This window comes from Vicugna pacos, chromosome 8 (genome assembly GCF_048564905.1).
Source record: "Vicugna pacos chromosome 8, VicPac4, whole genome shotgun sequence".
In the NCBI taxonomy this organism is placed as follows: domain Eukaryota; kingdom Metazoa; phylum Chordata; class Mammalia; order Artiodactyla; family Camelidae; genus Vicugna; species Vicugna pacos.
In genome coordinates, this window is record NC_132994.1 from 15,470,007 (window position 1) to 15,485,930 (window position 15,924).

The window sequence follows — 15,924 nt, forward strand, 5'->3', positions numbered from 1 at the left end:
AGTAATGCTTTAGCAATTCTAGGTCTTTGATGGTTCCATATAAATTTTATTATGATTTGTTCTAGTTCTGTGAAATATGTCCTGGGTAATTGGATAGGGATTGCATTAAATCTGTAGATTGCCTTGGGCAGTGTGACCATTTTAACAATATTGATTCTTCCAATCCAAGAGCATGGAATATCTTTCCATTTTTTAAAGTCTTCTTTAATTTCCTTCATCAATGGTTTATAGTTTTCTGTGTATAATTCTTTCGCCTCCTTGATTTTTTTTTTTTAAGTTAAGGGTTTTTTTTTGGAGGGCGTAGGTAATTAAGTTTATTTATTTACTTTCGATGGAAGTACTGGGGATTGAACCCAGGACCTCCTGCATGCTAAGCATGAGCTCTGCCACTAAGCTATACCCTCCCCGCCCCACATTCATATTTTTTATGATGTTAATTAGCATCCTTTTATTTCCACTTGATGAATTCCCTTTAGTATTTCTTGTAAGGCAGGGCTAGTGGTGATGCATTCATTCCCTTGGCTTCCCCGCTCCCTTTATCCCCAAGTTTTTTTGACCCTTTATTTTTTTCCTGAAGGACAGCTTTGCCAGGTTTTGTATTCTTGGTTGACAGTCTTTCAGTATTTTGAATTTATCAATCCATTGCCTCCTGGCCTATAAATTCTCTGTAGAGAAATATGCACATGGTCCTATGGGGGGCTCCCTTGTATGTAACATGCTGTTTTCCTCTTGCTGTTTTAAAAATTCTTTGTCTTTGACTTGTTTCCTGATACAGGCATTTATTGCAATGAACTTCCCTCTCTGAACTGCTTTACTGCATCCCACAAGTTTTGGTATATATTGTGTTTCCATTTTCCATTGTCTCAAGATATTTTTAAATTTATTTTTTGATTTGTTCTTTAACCCACTGGTTGCTTGGGAGCACGTGGTTTAACTCCACATGTTTGCGAATTTTCTAGTTCTTTTCTTGTAAATGATTTCCATTTCCATTCCATTGTGGTCAGGAAAGATGCTTGATATGATTTCAATCTTCCTAAATTTATTAAGACTTGTTCTGTGATCTCTTAGATGATCTATACTAGAGAATTGTCCATATGTGTTTGAGAAGAATGCGTATGTTGTTTTTGGATGGAATACCCTCTACATGTTAAGTGCATCTGGTCTAAGACTGTTTAAGGTCATTATTTCCTTACAGATTTTGTCTGCATGATATATCCATTGATGAAAGTAGGGCATTAAAGTCTCCTACCATTATTGTATTGCTGTATCTTTCTCCTTTTAGGCTTGTTAATACTTACTTTCTATATTAGGTGCGCTTATGTTGGGTGCTCATATTTGCTGATACTGTATATTCTTGTAGGATTGACCCTTCACATGATGTAATAACCCTCTTTGTCTTATTAAAGTCAATTTTGTTTAATTTAAGTGTAGCTACCCAAGCTTTCTTTTGGTTTCTGTTTGCATGAAATTTTTCCACCCCTTCACTTTCAGTCTGTGTCCCTACGTCTGAGGTGAGTCTCAAGTAGGCAGCATATAGATGGGTCTTGTTTTTTAACCATTCAGGTACTCTGTCTTTTCAAGGGAAAAGTTAGCCCATTTACATTTAAAGTAATTCCTGATGGGTATGTACTTATTGTCATTTTGTTAATTATTTCCTGGGTGTTTTGTAGTTCTTTTGTTCCTTTCTTGTGCTTTTCCTTTGTCACCTGATGATTTTCTTAGTGGTATGCTTAGATTCCATTTTTCTTTTGAAAATATTTGCTTTGTGGTTACTGTGTGTCATACGTAAGACAACTTATATTTTTAACAGTTTATTTTAAGGTGATAATTTAAGTTTGAACACATCCTACAGCTCTACATTTTTACTCCTTCTTGTCATGTTTTGTTTTTGATGTTACAATTTGTATCTTTTTATGTGGTGTATCCCTGAAATTAGTGTAGTTGTATTTTGACTACCATCTGCATTCTAACCTTTATTTTTATAAGTGATTAACTCACCACCCTTCTAACACTAGATGGTTCTGAATATTACCATACATTTACCTTTACCAGTGAGATTTATGCTTTCACACATTGTCTTGTTACTAATTAGTGCCCTTTGTTTTAGCTTAAAGATGCCCTTTTAACATCCTTTTAAGGCTGGCCTAGTAGTGCTCAACTCCTTTAGCTTTTTATTGTCTAGAAAACCCTTTATCTTTCCTTTAAGTCTGCATGACAGCTTTGATGGGTAGAGTGTTCTTGGTTGGAAGGTTTTTCCCTTCAGCACTTTGACTATCAGGCCACTCCTTCGTGGCCTGCAAAGTTTCTGCTGAAAAATCGGTGGATAGTCTTATGGGGGTTCCTTTTATGGAATAAGTTGCTTTTCACTTGCTGCTTTTAAGATTTTCCACTTGTCTTTAGTTTTTCATAATTTAATTATAATGTGTCTTGATATAGATCTCTTTGGGTTCATCTTATTTAGGACTTTTGGAGCATCCTAGATCTGGATTCTGTTTCTTTCCACAAGTTATTAAGTTTTCAGCCATTACTCTGTTAAATGGTTTTCTGCCCCTTTCTCTCTTCTCTTTCTGGGAACCCTATAATGTGAATGTTGGTCTATCTGATGGTGTTCCATAAGTCCCTTAACCTATATTCAACTATTTTTTCATTCATTTTTTTTCCCTTTGCTGCTCTGTGTTTTTAAGAAAAGTCCACAAAAGTCTAAGTGAGTGAGAAATCGGTTAATCTCTTTGTTCTCCATGTCACATTTTGTAGTTTCTATGATGATAAAGAACTAGAATCTTGATGTGATTAAACAGTGCTAGGGTTTCTTTGTGGAATTTGGGTCAACCATAATGCAGGTATGTGATACTTGTCATTTTCAAAGAGTATATAAATTTATACTGTTTCAGACTGAATGCACACACAGAGAAAAGGTAATCTGCAAGCGAGAAAGAGATCTCACTAGAAACCGGATCAGCTGTAACCTTGATCTTAGACTTTCAGCCTCCAGATCTGTGAAAAAACTAATTTGTTTTTAAGCCACTCAGTTTATATTTTTCTGTGGCAGCCCAAGCAGACCAATACACTGTTCAAGCAAATCTCAGGACAAAGGCTAGTAACTAAAAACACATCATGCCCTTATGCCATTTTAATTTCTATTAATTTATCTACTTGCAATTATGCGTAGTAATCCTAATGTTACTAGTGTTAGGCATATAATATTTTAAATTATCATTTTTTAATATAAACCTGTTTTTTACAAATATTTATTGAAATTACTTAAATATGGAACATGGTTTCTAAGAGCCCTGTTCCCAGGGTAGAATGCCTAACTTTTAGGCATCCATCAGTAATTAAAAACATGATACAAAAGTTGTTTCTCATTTGTCTAGATTTAAGGCAAATCAATCTTCTGGTATTTGAGAAAGTCTTAGTTTCTCTTAAAAGCTATACATTTATTTTTAATACAATCAATATACAATGGAAACACTTTAAGTAGTGATTTGCTAAGGATGACCACACCATTGCAAACTGGAGGAACTTGACCATGAAGAACTATACAAATATAAATGTGATTTACTACTTCACCTGCTGAAGCTCCTGCTCTCTCTGCTCATGTCTCATTTCCATCTGTTTAATTTTCTTTTCTAAGACCATGAAATGTTTCATCTCTGGTGTATGGTTTTCTTTGGCTTCTCGCAATTCTTCTAAGAGTTTTGTTATCTAAAATTGAGATATGAAATAAGTGGAAAATTATGATAATAAGGAAATAACTCATTTTCAACAGGCAGTCATAAGAAGTAAGAACATTCACTGCATCTTCTTTGTATAAAATTTCTCTAGATAAGAGGCTTCTTGTTAACAATAAAGGTATCTGGGGTTGTTAAAATAGTTAATACTTTTCATTTCCTGGGTCCAGAAAGTAAAGGCTCATCTTAGCTCTGAACTGACCTCACATTCCAAAAGGTTCCAGATAACTGGACCACTTTCTCCCTCCCACGTAGCTAGGCTGGTTGTGATGCTCAAAAAGAAGCTGGATACTTTCTTTGATGTATTCAGCCTTGCTACAAGGCATGTGTTAATAGGATGATTATTTTAAGAATTATGTAATATATTTAAAGCACCTAACACATAAAAAGAGTCAATAAATATGAATCTTTTTTGTCAGCTCACTATAATTCTATTTGTAATTCTCTTCTGAGTTTTATAATTTTATAATTTATAATAATTCCTTCCACTAGTTAATGTATTCATGTAAAATAGAGATAAGGAAGTGCTGAACTCTTTCTGTGCTGGCTGCTGTCTTAGGTCCTGAAGATGCAGAGATGAAAGAAAGACATAGGTACTCCCTGTGCTCACGGAGGTGACGGTCTAGTGCAGTACCTCGTTTTTCATACCACGGCACAAAGAAAAAATGGTACTATTTTTATGGCACCAGAGAGTGAAATGGAGGGAATGTGAGGACTCTATACTGGGCCTGATAAAACAATTAACTGCATTTTCTCTACACCATATAATTATGATAACTTGCTAATTGTTAACATCAAAAGGCAAAATAGTAAGCAAATGAAAATAGATAAAATTAACAAATTCAATCATGTTTTACATGGAAATACCCAGTATCTAATAACACTCGTAACACTAAAAAAAAAAAGAAAAAAGAATGGATATATTCTTCTTAATTTATCTGGAAATTAAATCAGAGGCAAGTCGTAATATTTTAAAAGTGGGATATCCTTGATATCATCAGTGACCAAAGAAATAAGCAGGCTTTAATTGGGATGATTTGCAGAAAGATCAGGGAGAGAGGCCTTATATACCATGCTGTGGTGATGGATGCTGGGCATAAAAATCTTGTATGTCTAAACAATGATTAGTACAAAAATTGTAAATAACAAACAAAAAAAACCCCAAAACAAAAAACAATGATTATTGACCTAAGAAAGCTCAGAGGCACTGTCATGTGCGAGGTGCCATGCTGAGTACTTTCTGGATGTTGTTTCAGTTAATCTTATTTATCAAAATATACATTTGTTTATTGGCTGATTCCCCAAATAAAATGTAAGCTCCATGAGAGCAGGGATTTTGACTGCTTTGTTCTCCTCAGTATTCCTAGCACCTAGAGCTGTGCACAGCAGAGAGCAGGCGTTCAATAATTATCCATGAATAAATCAATGGATTTGCCTTTCAAAGCTTAAATATTCATTTGTAAACTACATAAATTCAGAAATCTGGTTCGAGACAGAGTAAACTTCCCTTCCTTTGTACACACGTAAAAGCATCTTTAAGAGTATAGTTACGGTTGAGCGTTTATTTTTTAAAAACCCTTCTATTTTAGTGAATTTATCCATTGGAAGCAACTGGATAGATAAGCAAAGATGCATGAAAAAATGCTTCCTGCTACTTGGAATACTATTGAGAAAACTGGTGACAACCTGAATGTCCAGCAACAGGGGACTGCTAAAACAATTCTGAGCCTGGGACCTGGGGCCAGAGGCCCTGGGTTCTAATGCTGGCACTGCAGCTTGGTAACCTCAGGCAAGTTATTTCATTTTTCTTAGAATCAATTTCTCATCTATAAAATGAGAATAATAGTACCTGCTCTTTTGGGTCATTGTGAGAACCACATAGAGCCATTTAACACAGTGCCTGGCATACCATAAACACTTAATAAATAGTAACTATCATTCTTACTATTTTGACTCCTCTATTAGAAAATGTAGGTTCAAGTAAACGTTTAGAATCATGAGGTGATCCTAGGTCACACTTGGTACTCTGGATAAAGGCCAGGAAACAGACTCACTTAGGCAGGGGACTGAACCAGAAATCCTGTCCAACTGTCCTGAGTCAGCGGCATTCCTCTCCCCCCAGCCTCAGAGCTTGGGCAGTGGCCTTGCCCCAAAACACAACCTAACAGCAGGCCCCACCTATGCAGCAGACACATCCAGAAACCCAAACTGAGCTGACTAGTGAAGAGCTGCCTCTGCCAAAGCAAACCTGCGAAGTCTGGAAGAGGACACCACTTACTCAGATGCAAGAGATCAAGGGTCTCACACACACAAACACACACACACACACACACACACACACAAATCAGCCAAAGGAACACCACCAAAGGAACTTAAAAAGCTCCAACAACAGACTTGAACTATGTTGAAACATCTGAAATCCCTCCGTTTTCTTAGAGGTCTATAAAATTAAAAACAAGCAGTCAAAACCGCAGAACAGAATTTATCACTGTTTAAACATGTACAGTGTGCTTTTCTCCTGCGGCCACAATGGAGTAAGAGACAGGGCTCTACTTTCTTTCCTTAAACAACTGAAAAACCAGACAACACATGAGATGACTGTTTCTGGACACTGGCTAACAGCACTGCAGGGCCGGGGTTCACAGGAGAGGGAAGCAAACAAGACGGGCTGCCGCGTTGTTTGCTGCCTGGACGCAGTTTCGAAGCTGGAGGAAGCAGTCTGAAGGACTCCTGGGCTCACACAGACTTGGGGTGGCTCGTATTCCCACGGGCTTGAGAGGGAATGCCTCACAGCACGGGGCACCAGAGAGGGCCCTCGGGGGTTAGCGGTAGTGGGAATAAATCCGCCCTGTTAAACCAGCTGTTATAAACACGCTCCACAGCGAAAGGCAGGCCGTCACTAGTTTTATTCAAGGACAGACTGCTTTACTTAGTTTTCCCGTAAACAGCTTTAAAAATCCTGAGTCACAGCTTTTCTAGTTTCAAAATACTTAGCTATTCTCAAACTCAGAACACTGTAACCTGACCAAAATTGACCCTGTTCTTTATCTTGCAAACATGAACATGAACACATACTTCCTTTTACCGCTTTCTTAAAAAAACTTTACTCCAGGTCTGTGAGGGTCTGTAAATTTACTGCTTACACAACAAAGTTTATGTACCTCTTAAACACTGAAAGAATGCACAGTGCTGGACGACAGCCTTTCAACTACTAGAACAAGATTTTAAAAACAGAGCTGCATAATTGTGGAGTATTTTTACATTAATCTTTTCATAATGCAATTTAGCTGGATGGTTTTGCTTATATCATGTGATTTAATAAAACTTTGAATAATAAAAAAATAATGTATATGTTTCAAAGAATAGAATGCATAGCTTATCTGTTTTTTCATACTTTCTAGAATCAAAAGGATCTTAGAGTAATAAAAATGGTGAGTTTCCAGAAAGATCTATTTCCTGTAGTGATATTGTTCTTGGTGAACCAGCCTCACTGTCATAATTTCTTTACCTATTTCTTAATCAAATTAGTCTTAGTTAATTAATGCAGAAATGGCCTTAACCATCCAATTTTACCTCTTAAAAATTCAAACAAAAGAACCAAACCAACCCCACTCCATTTCCCCACTGCCCAGAAAATCTGTCATCTGGGGTAAGGAGACTTTTATTAATATTTTATTGACATGATAGATATTTTTGGGTTATGTCTATGTGTAACTTTAAGTTAAAAAAATTTATACAGAAATACAAGTATGTCTGAAATAGCTAAGAAAAGCTTATGTTAGCCCAGTATTTTGGCTATTTCTTACCTCCTTCTGTAGGATTTCTTCTCGAACTTGAGAAACTACAAGAGACTCTTGTTTTCCCTGTAGCTCATTAACTTGATTCTGGAAATGTTTTATAAGTACCTAGGAAATTATGTTAGAAGTACTGTGTTAAAATAGCTTTTTAAGAAAGTGAACTAATGAATTTTGTTTGTACTAAAAAATAAAAAGGATCCTACTATTTTAAAATCGCCAAAATCTAACACAAATAAATTGCCACTGAAATTAAGTTCATGGAATGAATTAAACTCAAATAAATTCATTATTCTGTTTCAACATTTTATATATAATACTATGCATTATAAATTAATCACTATGTAACTACTTGGCTTCTTTATCTCTAGTACTTTTCTTCTGAAGGCCTGAAAAATAGCATTTAAAATAAACCTCTCTAAAGTCTAAACATTGTGAAGAAATGGCCAATATTATCACTGTACTTTGTAATTAAGATAGTAGCTTTTATCAAAGAGTTATTGACTAAAAAAAGATAAAACCTAGTATCTGTGAAATGTCTCATATTTTTAGACAAAGAAACTGAGGTACATAAATACTTCCATCAAAAAAACTGCAAAAACTTAGGAAAACCTCATCTCTTATCTCTAATGATTTACTTTCACTGTTTTTACAATCAGATTATGCTGATGTCATTTAACTCCCAATTTACAGTATCACACTTAGACGTCTGGGAAAATAACATATTTATGGCACTGTGGCAAAATGTCACTACTTTTCCCATCCCTCTCAGACCTCTATGATATAATCACTCGACACAGTGCTTACACAGCCCACTGACACCCAGCTCCTTCGGGTAAAAAAGCTACAGGAGCAATCTGCAAGGCTGTATAATGGTTACTTTTGAAAAGCACTTTAAATCTTTTTCATTGGAGCATTAAAACGAAGTTCTTTGTTTCTAAGCTATCTGAAATTAAATTACAGACCTCATTGTATCTCATCCTTAGAGACCCCACACACTTCAACATGCATCTCCTTATAATAAGGACATTTTCTCACAAAACCAAAATAACATTTTTATACCTAAGAAAATTTACAATAATTATAATCTCTCTCATATCCTGTCCATACTCAAACTTCCCCAATTTATGGATTTGTTTTCAATTAAGCTACTATTCAACAATTACAGGTGGGAGAAGTGGTGATGAGATAATTACTTTTTGAAATTTTTTCTCCCTCAGCTTAGTTTTTAGAATGAAACCCTACAGAAAAGATGAAGAGCACGATGAACATTCATATAATCTTCAACTTGAATTACCAGCTGCTAACATCTCTGCTTTCTTCTTTTTTTCTTGGATATACTATTTCAAAGTAAGTTGCAAGTTCTATTTTAATGCTGTTTTTTCAACCTGCAAACACCACAGAAGACAGGCCACGCAGTAGATATTCATAAATATTCCAAGTAGACATACACGCTATCCAAGAAGGAAGACACACTTGAGGACATGCAGATGAGCTGTCACCACACCCTGTCATAGTTCTCAGAAGTCTGTGCTTCATAATGGCTACAGCTGTGTACCTGCCTCATTATTTTATCCCCAGTGCCTGACTGTCCGTAGACCACAAATCATTTAACGACTAAAAGGTAAAGGGGAAAGAAGAATGACTAGAATAACTACTTGTCAGCTGGGACTTAGGGTGGAGGGAGCTGGTTCAACATTCAGGTTTAAGGTCCCAGGACTAAGGTCCCAGTCCCACTGGATGTGCCCCTCGGCCATCTGTTACAACCTATTTAGGGGAAGAGCTTTTTGAGAAATGGTGGGGCCACAATTGCAAAAACGCTTATTCAGAGGTATAACTGCAAAGTAGAATAGTTAAACACATATATGGTAATGGCATCATCTCCTATTAAAAGAAATCAAGGCAACAATAATTTCCCACTTCTATCACCAACCTGAAGTTAAAATATTTACAAAATAAATCTTCTGCCAACAGTCCTGAAAACACAATCGTATTCCAGTCAAAGAAAGTTCATTAAAGTCTTTTACCTCTTGAGTTGCTATTTTACGATTTAGTTCAGCTACTTTGGAAGAAGAATTTTCTACTGCATTTTGGCAAAGGAGTTTCTCTACTTCCCTCTGATGAGATGCTTTGAGAGATGTGATGTGCGCTGCAGTATCTTCCTTGAACCTTTAGAGCAAATGAAAGAAAACCACACATAAAAGTGGCTCTTCAACCTCCAATTCAGAGTTCGCACAAAAATAGCATAAGAAGCCTGGAAATTAGAGAAGCAAAGGGAGAGAAGGCACCAGTATCTAGGGCACTGTGCTTAGTGCGCTACTGCCATGAGTTCTTACAACCACTCCCTGGGCTCACACGTATCTACTCCATTCTGTACGGGCAAACGTTGAGTTTAGGAATTGAGTGATAAGTCTAGGGTCTCAGATCAGTAAGCTACAGAGCTGGTACTCAAAGCAGGTATTTTTCTCAAACCAGATATTTAGTAAATTTGATAGTGATTAATATGGTAATTCCCAAACTACAAACAAATATATCAGTTGCTTATTTGACAATATGAATAATTCTTCACTGAAACAGTGTGATTAGGGTCCTAGGAAAAGCATAAAAATCTAAAGCATCCATGAGATAACTGAACCATGTAAAAAGCAGCCTAAATCTGGGACTAGGAAAAGTTACTTTTTACTTCTCAGGTCCAGAGCTGTCTGAAAATCAGATTAAGGATACTAAAAAATTATAAATTCTGTATAGGAAAATTTATAGGAAAAACCTAAATTTTAAATTATTTCTAGGAAAGAACATTTTCAAATAGGAAGATATTTCCAAATAGCTTCATGACTACTATCACAATCAGGACTAAAGAAACAAGGTTTCAAACTGGAAGCAATATGGCTGCCATGACGACTCAATCCGAGTGGCTGCGAATCAACCAATAAGCATTTGCTAGGTGCTTCCTACAGCTGCTCTGGTAGGAGCCCTGCTTTCTGCCAGGTTCTGCCTCTTCCTTCAGGTACTTGTTACATATTCTGATGTTTCCAACTCTAGGTTCCTTATGTCGGTCACATGTATTGAAATCCTAATGTTTGAAGGGCAATGGTTATATATATTGTCAATATATGTTGTAGGATTCCATAATACGTTACTTGATAAACATTAAACTACACGTGTTTTTGTACAGCCCAAAGCTTATTTTAAACCTCATAATCACACCTATTATTTCCTATAGATTGCAAAAGAAGTATAGTCTGACATCAGTTCTCAAGGAGCTATTAAGTGGTGTATGATTCATGCTTTCTTATGTAAGTTACACAGGAGCTGGAGGGAGGAGCAGGAAGTTTCTAGGAAGCCTGAGGTAAGATTTTTCCTAGAAAATGAAACACAAACGGGCAAAAAGCAATGAAGACACTTGGCAAGTAATCTACTCTAATATAGCAGGATTAGAATGGTGATGGGACTTGAGGTGACAGAGAAATTCAGTCCTGATACTTCAAGAAGTTGGGAATCACTGGAGGGCTGAGTGACTCAAACACAGGAACATTTAAAGAATATTCACGGTTTTTAAGCAAGATGGCTGGGGAGATGAGGGTGAGGAAACTGCCTAGTAAACCAGGAAAACCACACTACAGGAGGAAGAAAGCAAAATAAATACTTACAAGGAAGCACCCCAGAGACTGTGAACCCACGGAATGAAGGAGGTAAAAGCTGAGCCTGGCAATCGAAAATATATGGTCATAGACAGAGATGGGGACATTGGGAGGGGGAGCTAGTTTACAGGTAAGAGAGACAGTTTGAGATACTACTGATTCCAAGAGAAACAATCCAAAAATTCTTAGACTTAACATCTGAACTCAGGGAAGAGAACAAGCCTTGAAGAGTAAATCTATGAGTCATGGTTCACAGAAGCTGTAAGAACGGATGAGTGTGGCCATGGAGAAAGACAGAAAGCCAAGATCTGGACTTCGGCAGAAAGTCAGATTTTGGAGGAGGGAGGATGGAAGAGTCAGGAGTCAGTTAAAAGGAGCAGAAAAGATGCTTTGGTCAGAGCTGCCAAGTCATGGAGGTTAAGGGAGGAAACCACTGCGGGAAAGGGAGTGTGGTCAACAAAGTCCCGGAAAATGAGGATGGAGACCACTCCACTGGCCGAGAAAGACCAGCTGCCGAGAGGCCAGGGTTCAAAAGAGTGAGGCGGATGGGCTGTGTTTAGAGGAAGTGAGGTGGGACCAAAAGGAGGCTACTTGTGGGAAACCGGAAAGAAAAGGCAGAAAGAGGCCTAGAACTTGGTTTGATCGGGTGGAAGACATCTGAGTAAATCAACCACACTTCAGTAAAAAAAAAAAACAATAAATGATGTTAAAAACAGTTAATCTGAGCATGTGAAAGGGCTCAGAGCAAAGAGACAGGAGGGAGTACTTGCAGATTCTGAGACGGAAAGTTAAACAAAGTTCAACAAAGGCATGAACAGATGTGATCACGATTAATTTGCAGAGTTATTCTGGAAAAGAGGACATTTCCTCTTATAACGTCAACTAGTTTTAGTACACTGTCTTCTGACAGCCATCTGCCTGCGGCAATAATAAAGGATGATACTCGATTTGCAGGAAGGCCCAACGGGCCAGCTTCCTAACACCACTGGGACGCATGCAGAAAGATAAGACTGGTCTGTGCAAGGACTGGGTTGACATGGAGATTCAAGTTCATCAGAACCTAGGCTTCCAACAGGGAGAGGATCCAACTGAACCAGATCGCTGCTTAGCAATGTAATAGTTTCCTCAACTTTAGTTATGAATTTAGTTCAGGATCAAACTAATATCTAGGAGAAATGTATCTTACAACCTTTACATTTTTATCTTTTTATGTCCCCCTGTGTTGACACATTCACATTCTTACCTTTTCATGGAGTTTTCAAATTGGCTCACTGCTACGTCGGATTTCATCTTCAGCTCATTCCTCTCCTCAATTAATCTCTCCAGTTCATTTTTCAATCTGCAGTTTTCTTGTAAAACCTCTGAAACATGGGAATCAGTGAAAGTCTGTGGTTGGTAAAGCTTGTCCTCTAGGGCCCCAGAGAAGGAGGCAGCGTTTCCTTTACCTGGGTGCAGAGCATCTCTCTTCACCCTTTTCGCAGTCATCTCCTCTCTACCCTTAGAGTTCTGACTGGAGAGCATGGTTCTTCTCTCCCTCTGAAGCCTCTCCACCGTTTTTGAAAGGTCCTGTATCTCTCTCCCCTTGGCCGCCAGCTCCTCATTGAGTCTGGCCAGTTTAGCTTTAGAATGAGCCTGCTCCACCTGGAATTCTATAGACTGGAAATCTTTACCATCCTTAGCATTTTTCTTGCGTTCCAATTCAGCATTCTGATGTTTAAGAGCATCGATTTCAGCTTCAAGGTTTCTCACGGTGATCTGATGGGCTTCCTTAATGTCGTCGAGTTCCTTCTCTAGAGCTTGAACCCTGGAGGAGTTGTCATGTTGGTTCTGGGCTGCCTCCTTCAATTTGCAGGCAAGTAGCTGCTCCTGCTCCTCCAGTCTCTGTTCATACTGAATCTGAAGAAAAGACTGCACGTAATGCCAGACCACTGCTAACCACTTCATTAGTTACCCACGCCCCGTGTCCTCCCGGGGCCTGCCTCTTCCTTCCCTCAGGCACTCACCGCATATTTTGACCTCCCCAACTCCATGTTTCTCGAGTCGGTCAAATATGCTCAAGTCCTAATCTTGAAGGGCACACATACTGTTATATATTCTCAGTGTATGTTATATAATTTCATAATTATATGGTGCTTTGTAAACATTAGATGACACATTTTTGTATACCGAAACTTATTTCAAACCTCACAAGCAAACCTATTATCGTGTACCCTTCTCTATGCAAACTGACAAACCATACTCCTCGAGGATAAATAAGGAAAGCAACTGGGATTACTGATGTCTGTAAGAAACAGTACATTTCCAACTTTCTAACATCAATTTAGGAATCTCATACGGAGTAAGTCAGCTCAGAATTTGCATACTGGAGCTTTAGTATTTATAAGTGAAATAACCTAACAGTGTACTCCGTGGAGGGAAGTGTGACAGAGTTCTGTTAGTCCATTCAGTGAATATGTACTGAGCTGTAACTGCATGCCAGGCACTGTGTCGGACTCTGGAGACACACTCAGCTCTGCCTGCACACACTTCACGGCCTGGGGAGAGTGCGCCATAGCAACCGTTCCAATGCCCTCTGACAACGGTGATGACAGGCCAGGAACATGGCGCAGAGGGGACAAGGCACCTGAATGTGTCTGGAGGCCCGAGGGAATGTGGGAAGACAGGGTGAAGAGAGCACACTCAAGTTCAGCCTTGAGGGGTGAGTGTGAATCTGGGGTGAGTGGAAGCAGGGACATTTTGGAAGCAGGAAGAGCACATGCAAAGGCACCTGAATGCGCAGTGTGTCCTGGGAACCAGACGTGAAAGGAGGAAGTGGCAAAAGTGAGCAGGGGCAGGAGGGGGAGTAGGGCAGGACTGGAAAAAGGGAAAAGGTAGGTAGGTGTAGAAGGATAAAAAGGGGGGTTTGGAATTCATTCCTTTATTGGTCAGTGAAATAGTACTAGTAACTGTAATTATTATAATTGTTTACTGAGTGTTTGCTACACTTCAGACATGGTACCAGGGCTCTGCAGGTACTCAGCCTCAATCCTATGAGTTAGAGATGAGTTAATTAAAATATTTATTGAGCATCTGCTCTGTGCCAGGATTCTGCTCAGTGATGGAATCAAACAGTGAGCGAAAGCAGAACAGTCCCAGCCATCATGAAGCCCAGAAGCTGGATGGGGAGAGAGATCAATGAACACGGCCGGACATGCGGAGACTGCAGTGGAGGAGAGGCGCGTGGGGCCGTCCGCTTACCGGGGAGGCCAGGGGTTTTCTGGGGAAGCAACACTTGTGTTGAGAGTCAAAGCTAGGAAGGCCCTCACTGTGGAAGAGGAGGGCAGGGGACACTGGGCAGAGGCTGCAGAGCACACTCATGTTTGTGGCCGTAGGAAACATGGCAAATAGGAGAGACAGGTCAATGGATTGGACAGAGGAAGCCTGGTGTGAGGAAACACTGGAGAGAAAGGAGGGGCCTGGCTGTCCATGGGTTTATAGGCTATTTCTTTATCCTAAGTTATTTGAGGGGTATAAACAAAGGGGTGTGTGTAAGACAGAGAGAGATGAAAATTCTGACTTCAGTGTCAAAAGCTGATGAGTGGACGGGATGAAGTGGATAGGCCAGGAGGTTATGCCAGTAATTCAGGCCATGTAGTATTAATGATGGCGGTAGAGTGACACGGTGATTAAGAGGAACAGAGGAATTGAAAGAAATTTAGGAGTAAAAGTGGTGTAACTGGCAGTAAGTCAGTTACTATCTCTCTCACATATGAGGAGACTGTGGCTCAGAGAGGTTAATTTGTGGAAAGTCATGGAGCTATAAATGGTGAAACTAGGCCTGGACTGAAGTGTCTGTAATACGGGGTAAAATATCTATTTCTCTTGGGTGATTGGAAGGAGTACACAGGATGAACTAGAATTTCTGAGAAAGCGTCTAGCATGAATTACTGCAGAAACTGTGCACTCAATACATTTTTTTAAGTAAATTACATATAATGCCCTGTTTCATATTTGGTCACACCAGCACCTGTATTTTCTGATTCACTCCTGATCAAGGATCAGAAAACTCATACAGGAAGACAGTTTCAGCAGACACTGCCCTGTCCCCTGCTCTGCCCCAGAAACACAGTCTTCTGTCTCATCTCGTTCCCTCTCCCTTGTCTGGGTGAACTGCAGAAAAGTATTTTCAACCATAGTACTTAAAAAAATTATATTTAATGCACATTAGCGGTGTTTTACTCTGCCCTTTCATGACTTAATTTCCACTAAGTCTAATATCATTGAGAGGGGCTTATGTAAAGATTATCCTATGCTCGAGTATTATGTGTTCGAAACAGAAGTCACTGAAGGAAGACAGGAGGGCTCTAGGCTTCTTTTTCATCTATTGACACTTGTGGTAAAGGTTTTGTGGGAAAAGCTATTTAGAGCTATTTGTTAAAATGAGATCTAAGAAGCCCCCAACCCCCACGATGCACCTCTGAGCCCCACCTCCAAGGCTACCAGGCGCTCACCTTCATTTTCTGAAACTGCTGTTCCATGGTACGAAGACTTTTCTTTGCTTCTTCATCTCTGCCCTCCAGATCAGCTTCTAGTTTTTTTATCCTTTTTTCCATAAATTCCACCGTATTTCTATCCACTGTATCACCAGCGGCTGATGCAGCCAGTATTAAAGCAGGTAAGGAATTGGGGTATCTTCTCTTCAGAATTCCTTCCATTTCTTTAACCTATTAAAATATTTTTGTATACAGGTAAGGTCACAAATATTTTAAAATTAAGCAG

At 38.9% G+C, this 15,924-nt stretch overlaps 1 protein-coding gene across 4 annotated transcripts in view; it reads right to left on the reverse strand.

Moving 5' to 3' along the window:
* CEP162 (centrosomal protein 162) overlaps positions 1 to 15,924 on the reverse strand; it is a 77,041-nt gene that overhangs the window by 6,402 nt on the left and 54,715 nt on the right. For 2 of the 4 annotated variants that reach the window (XM_072965562.1, XM_072965563.1), the window contains exons 22-26: positions 15,657 to 15,869; positions 12,410 to 13,074; positions 9,553 to 9,694; positions 7,538 to 7,636; positions 3,571 to 3,705 (exon numbers count right to left, since the gene is read on the reverse strand). In XM_072965562.1, coding sequence (XP_072821663.1) covers positions 3,571 to 3,705; positions 7,538 to 7,636; positions 9,553 to 9,694; positions 12,410 to 13,074; positions 15,657 to 15,869 — 1,254 coding nt within the window. The remainder of the gene's footprint in view (positions 1 to 3,570; positions 3,706 to 7,537; positions 7,637 to 9,552; positions 9,695 to 12,409; positions 13,075 to 15,656; positions 15,870 to 15,924) is intronic. The other 2 variants (XM_072965564.1, XM_006200324.4) reach the window with 2 other exon arrangements.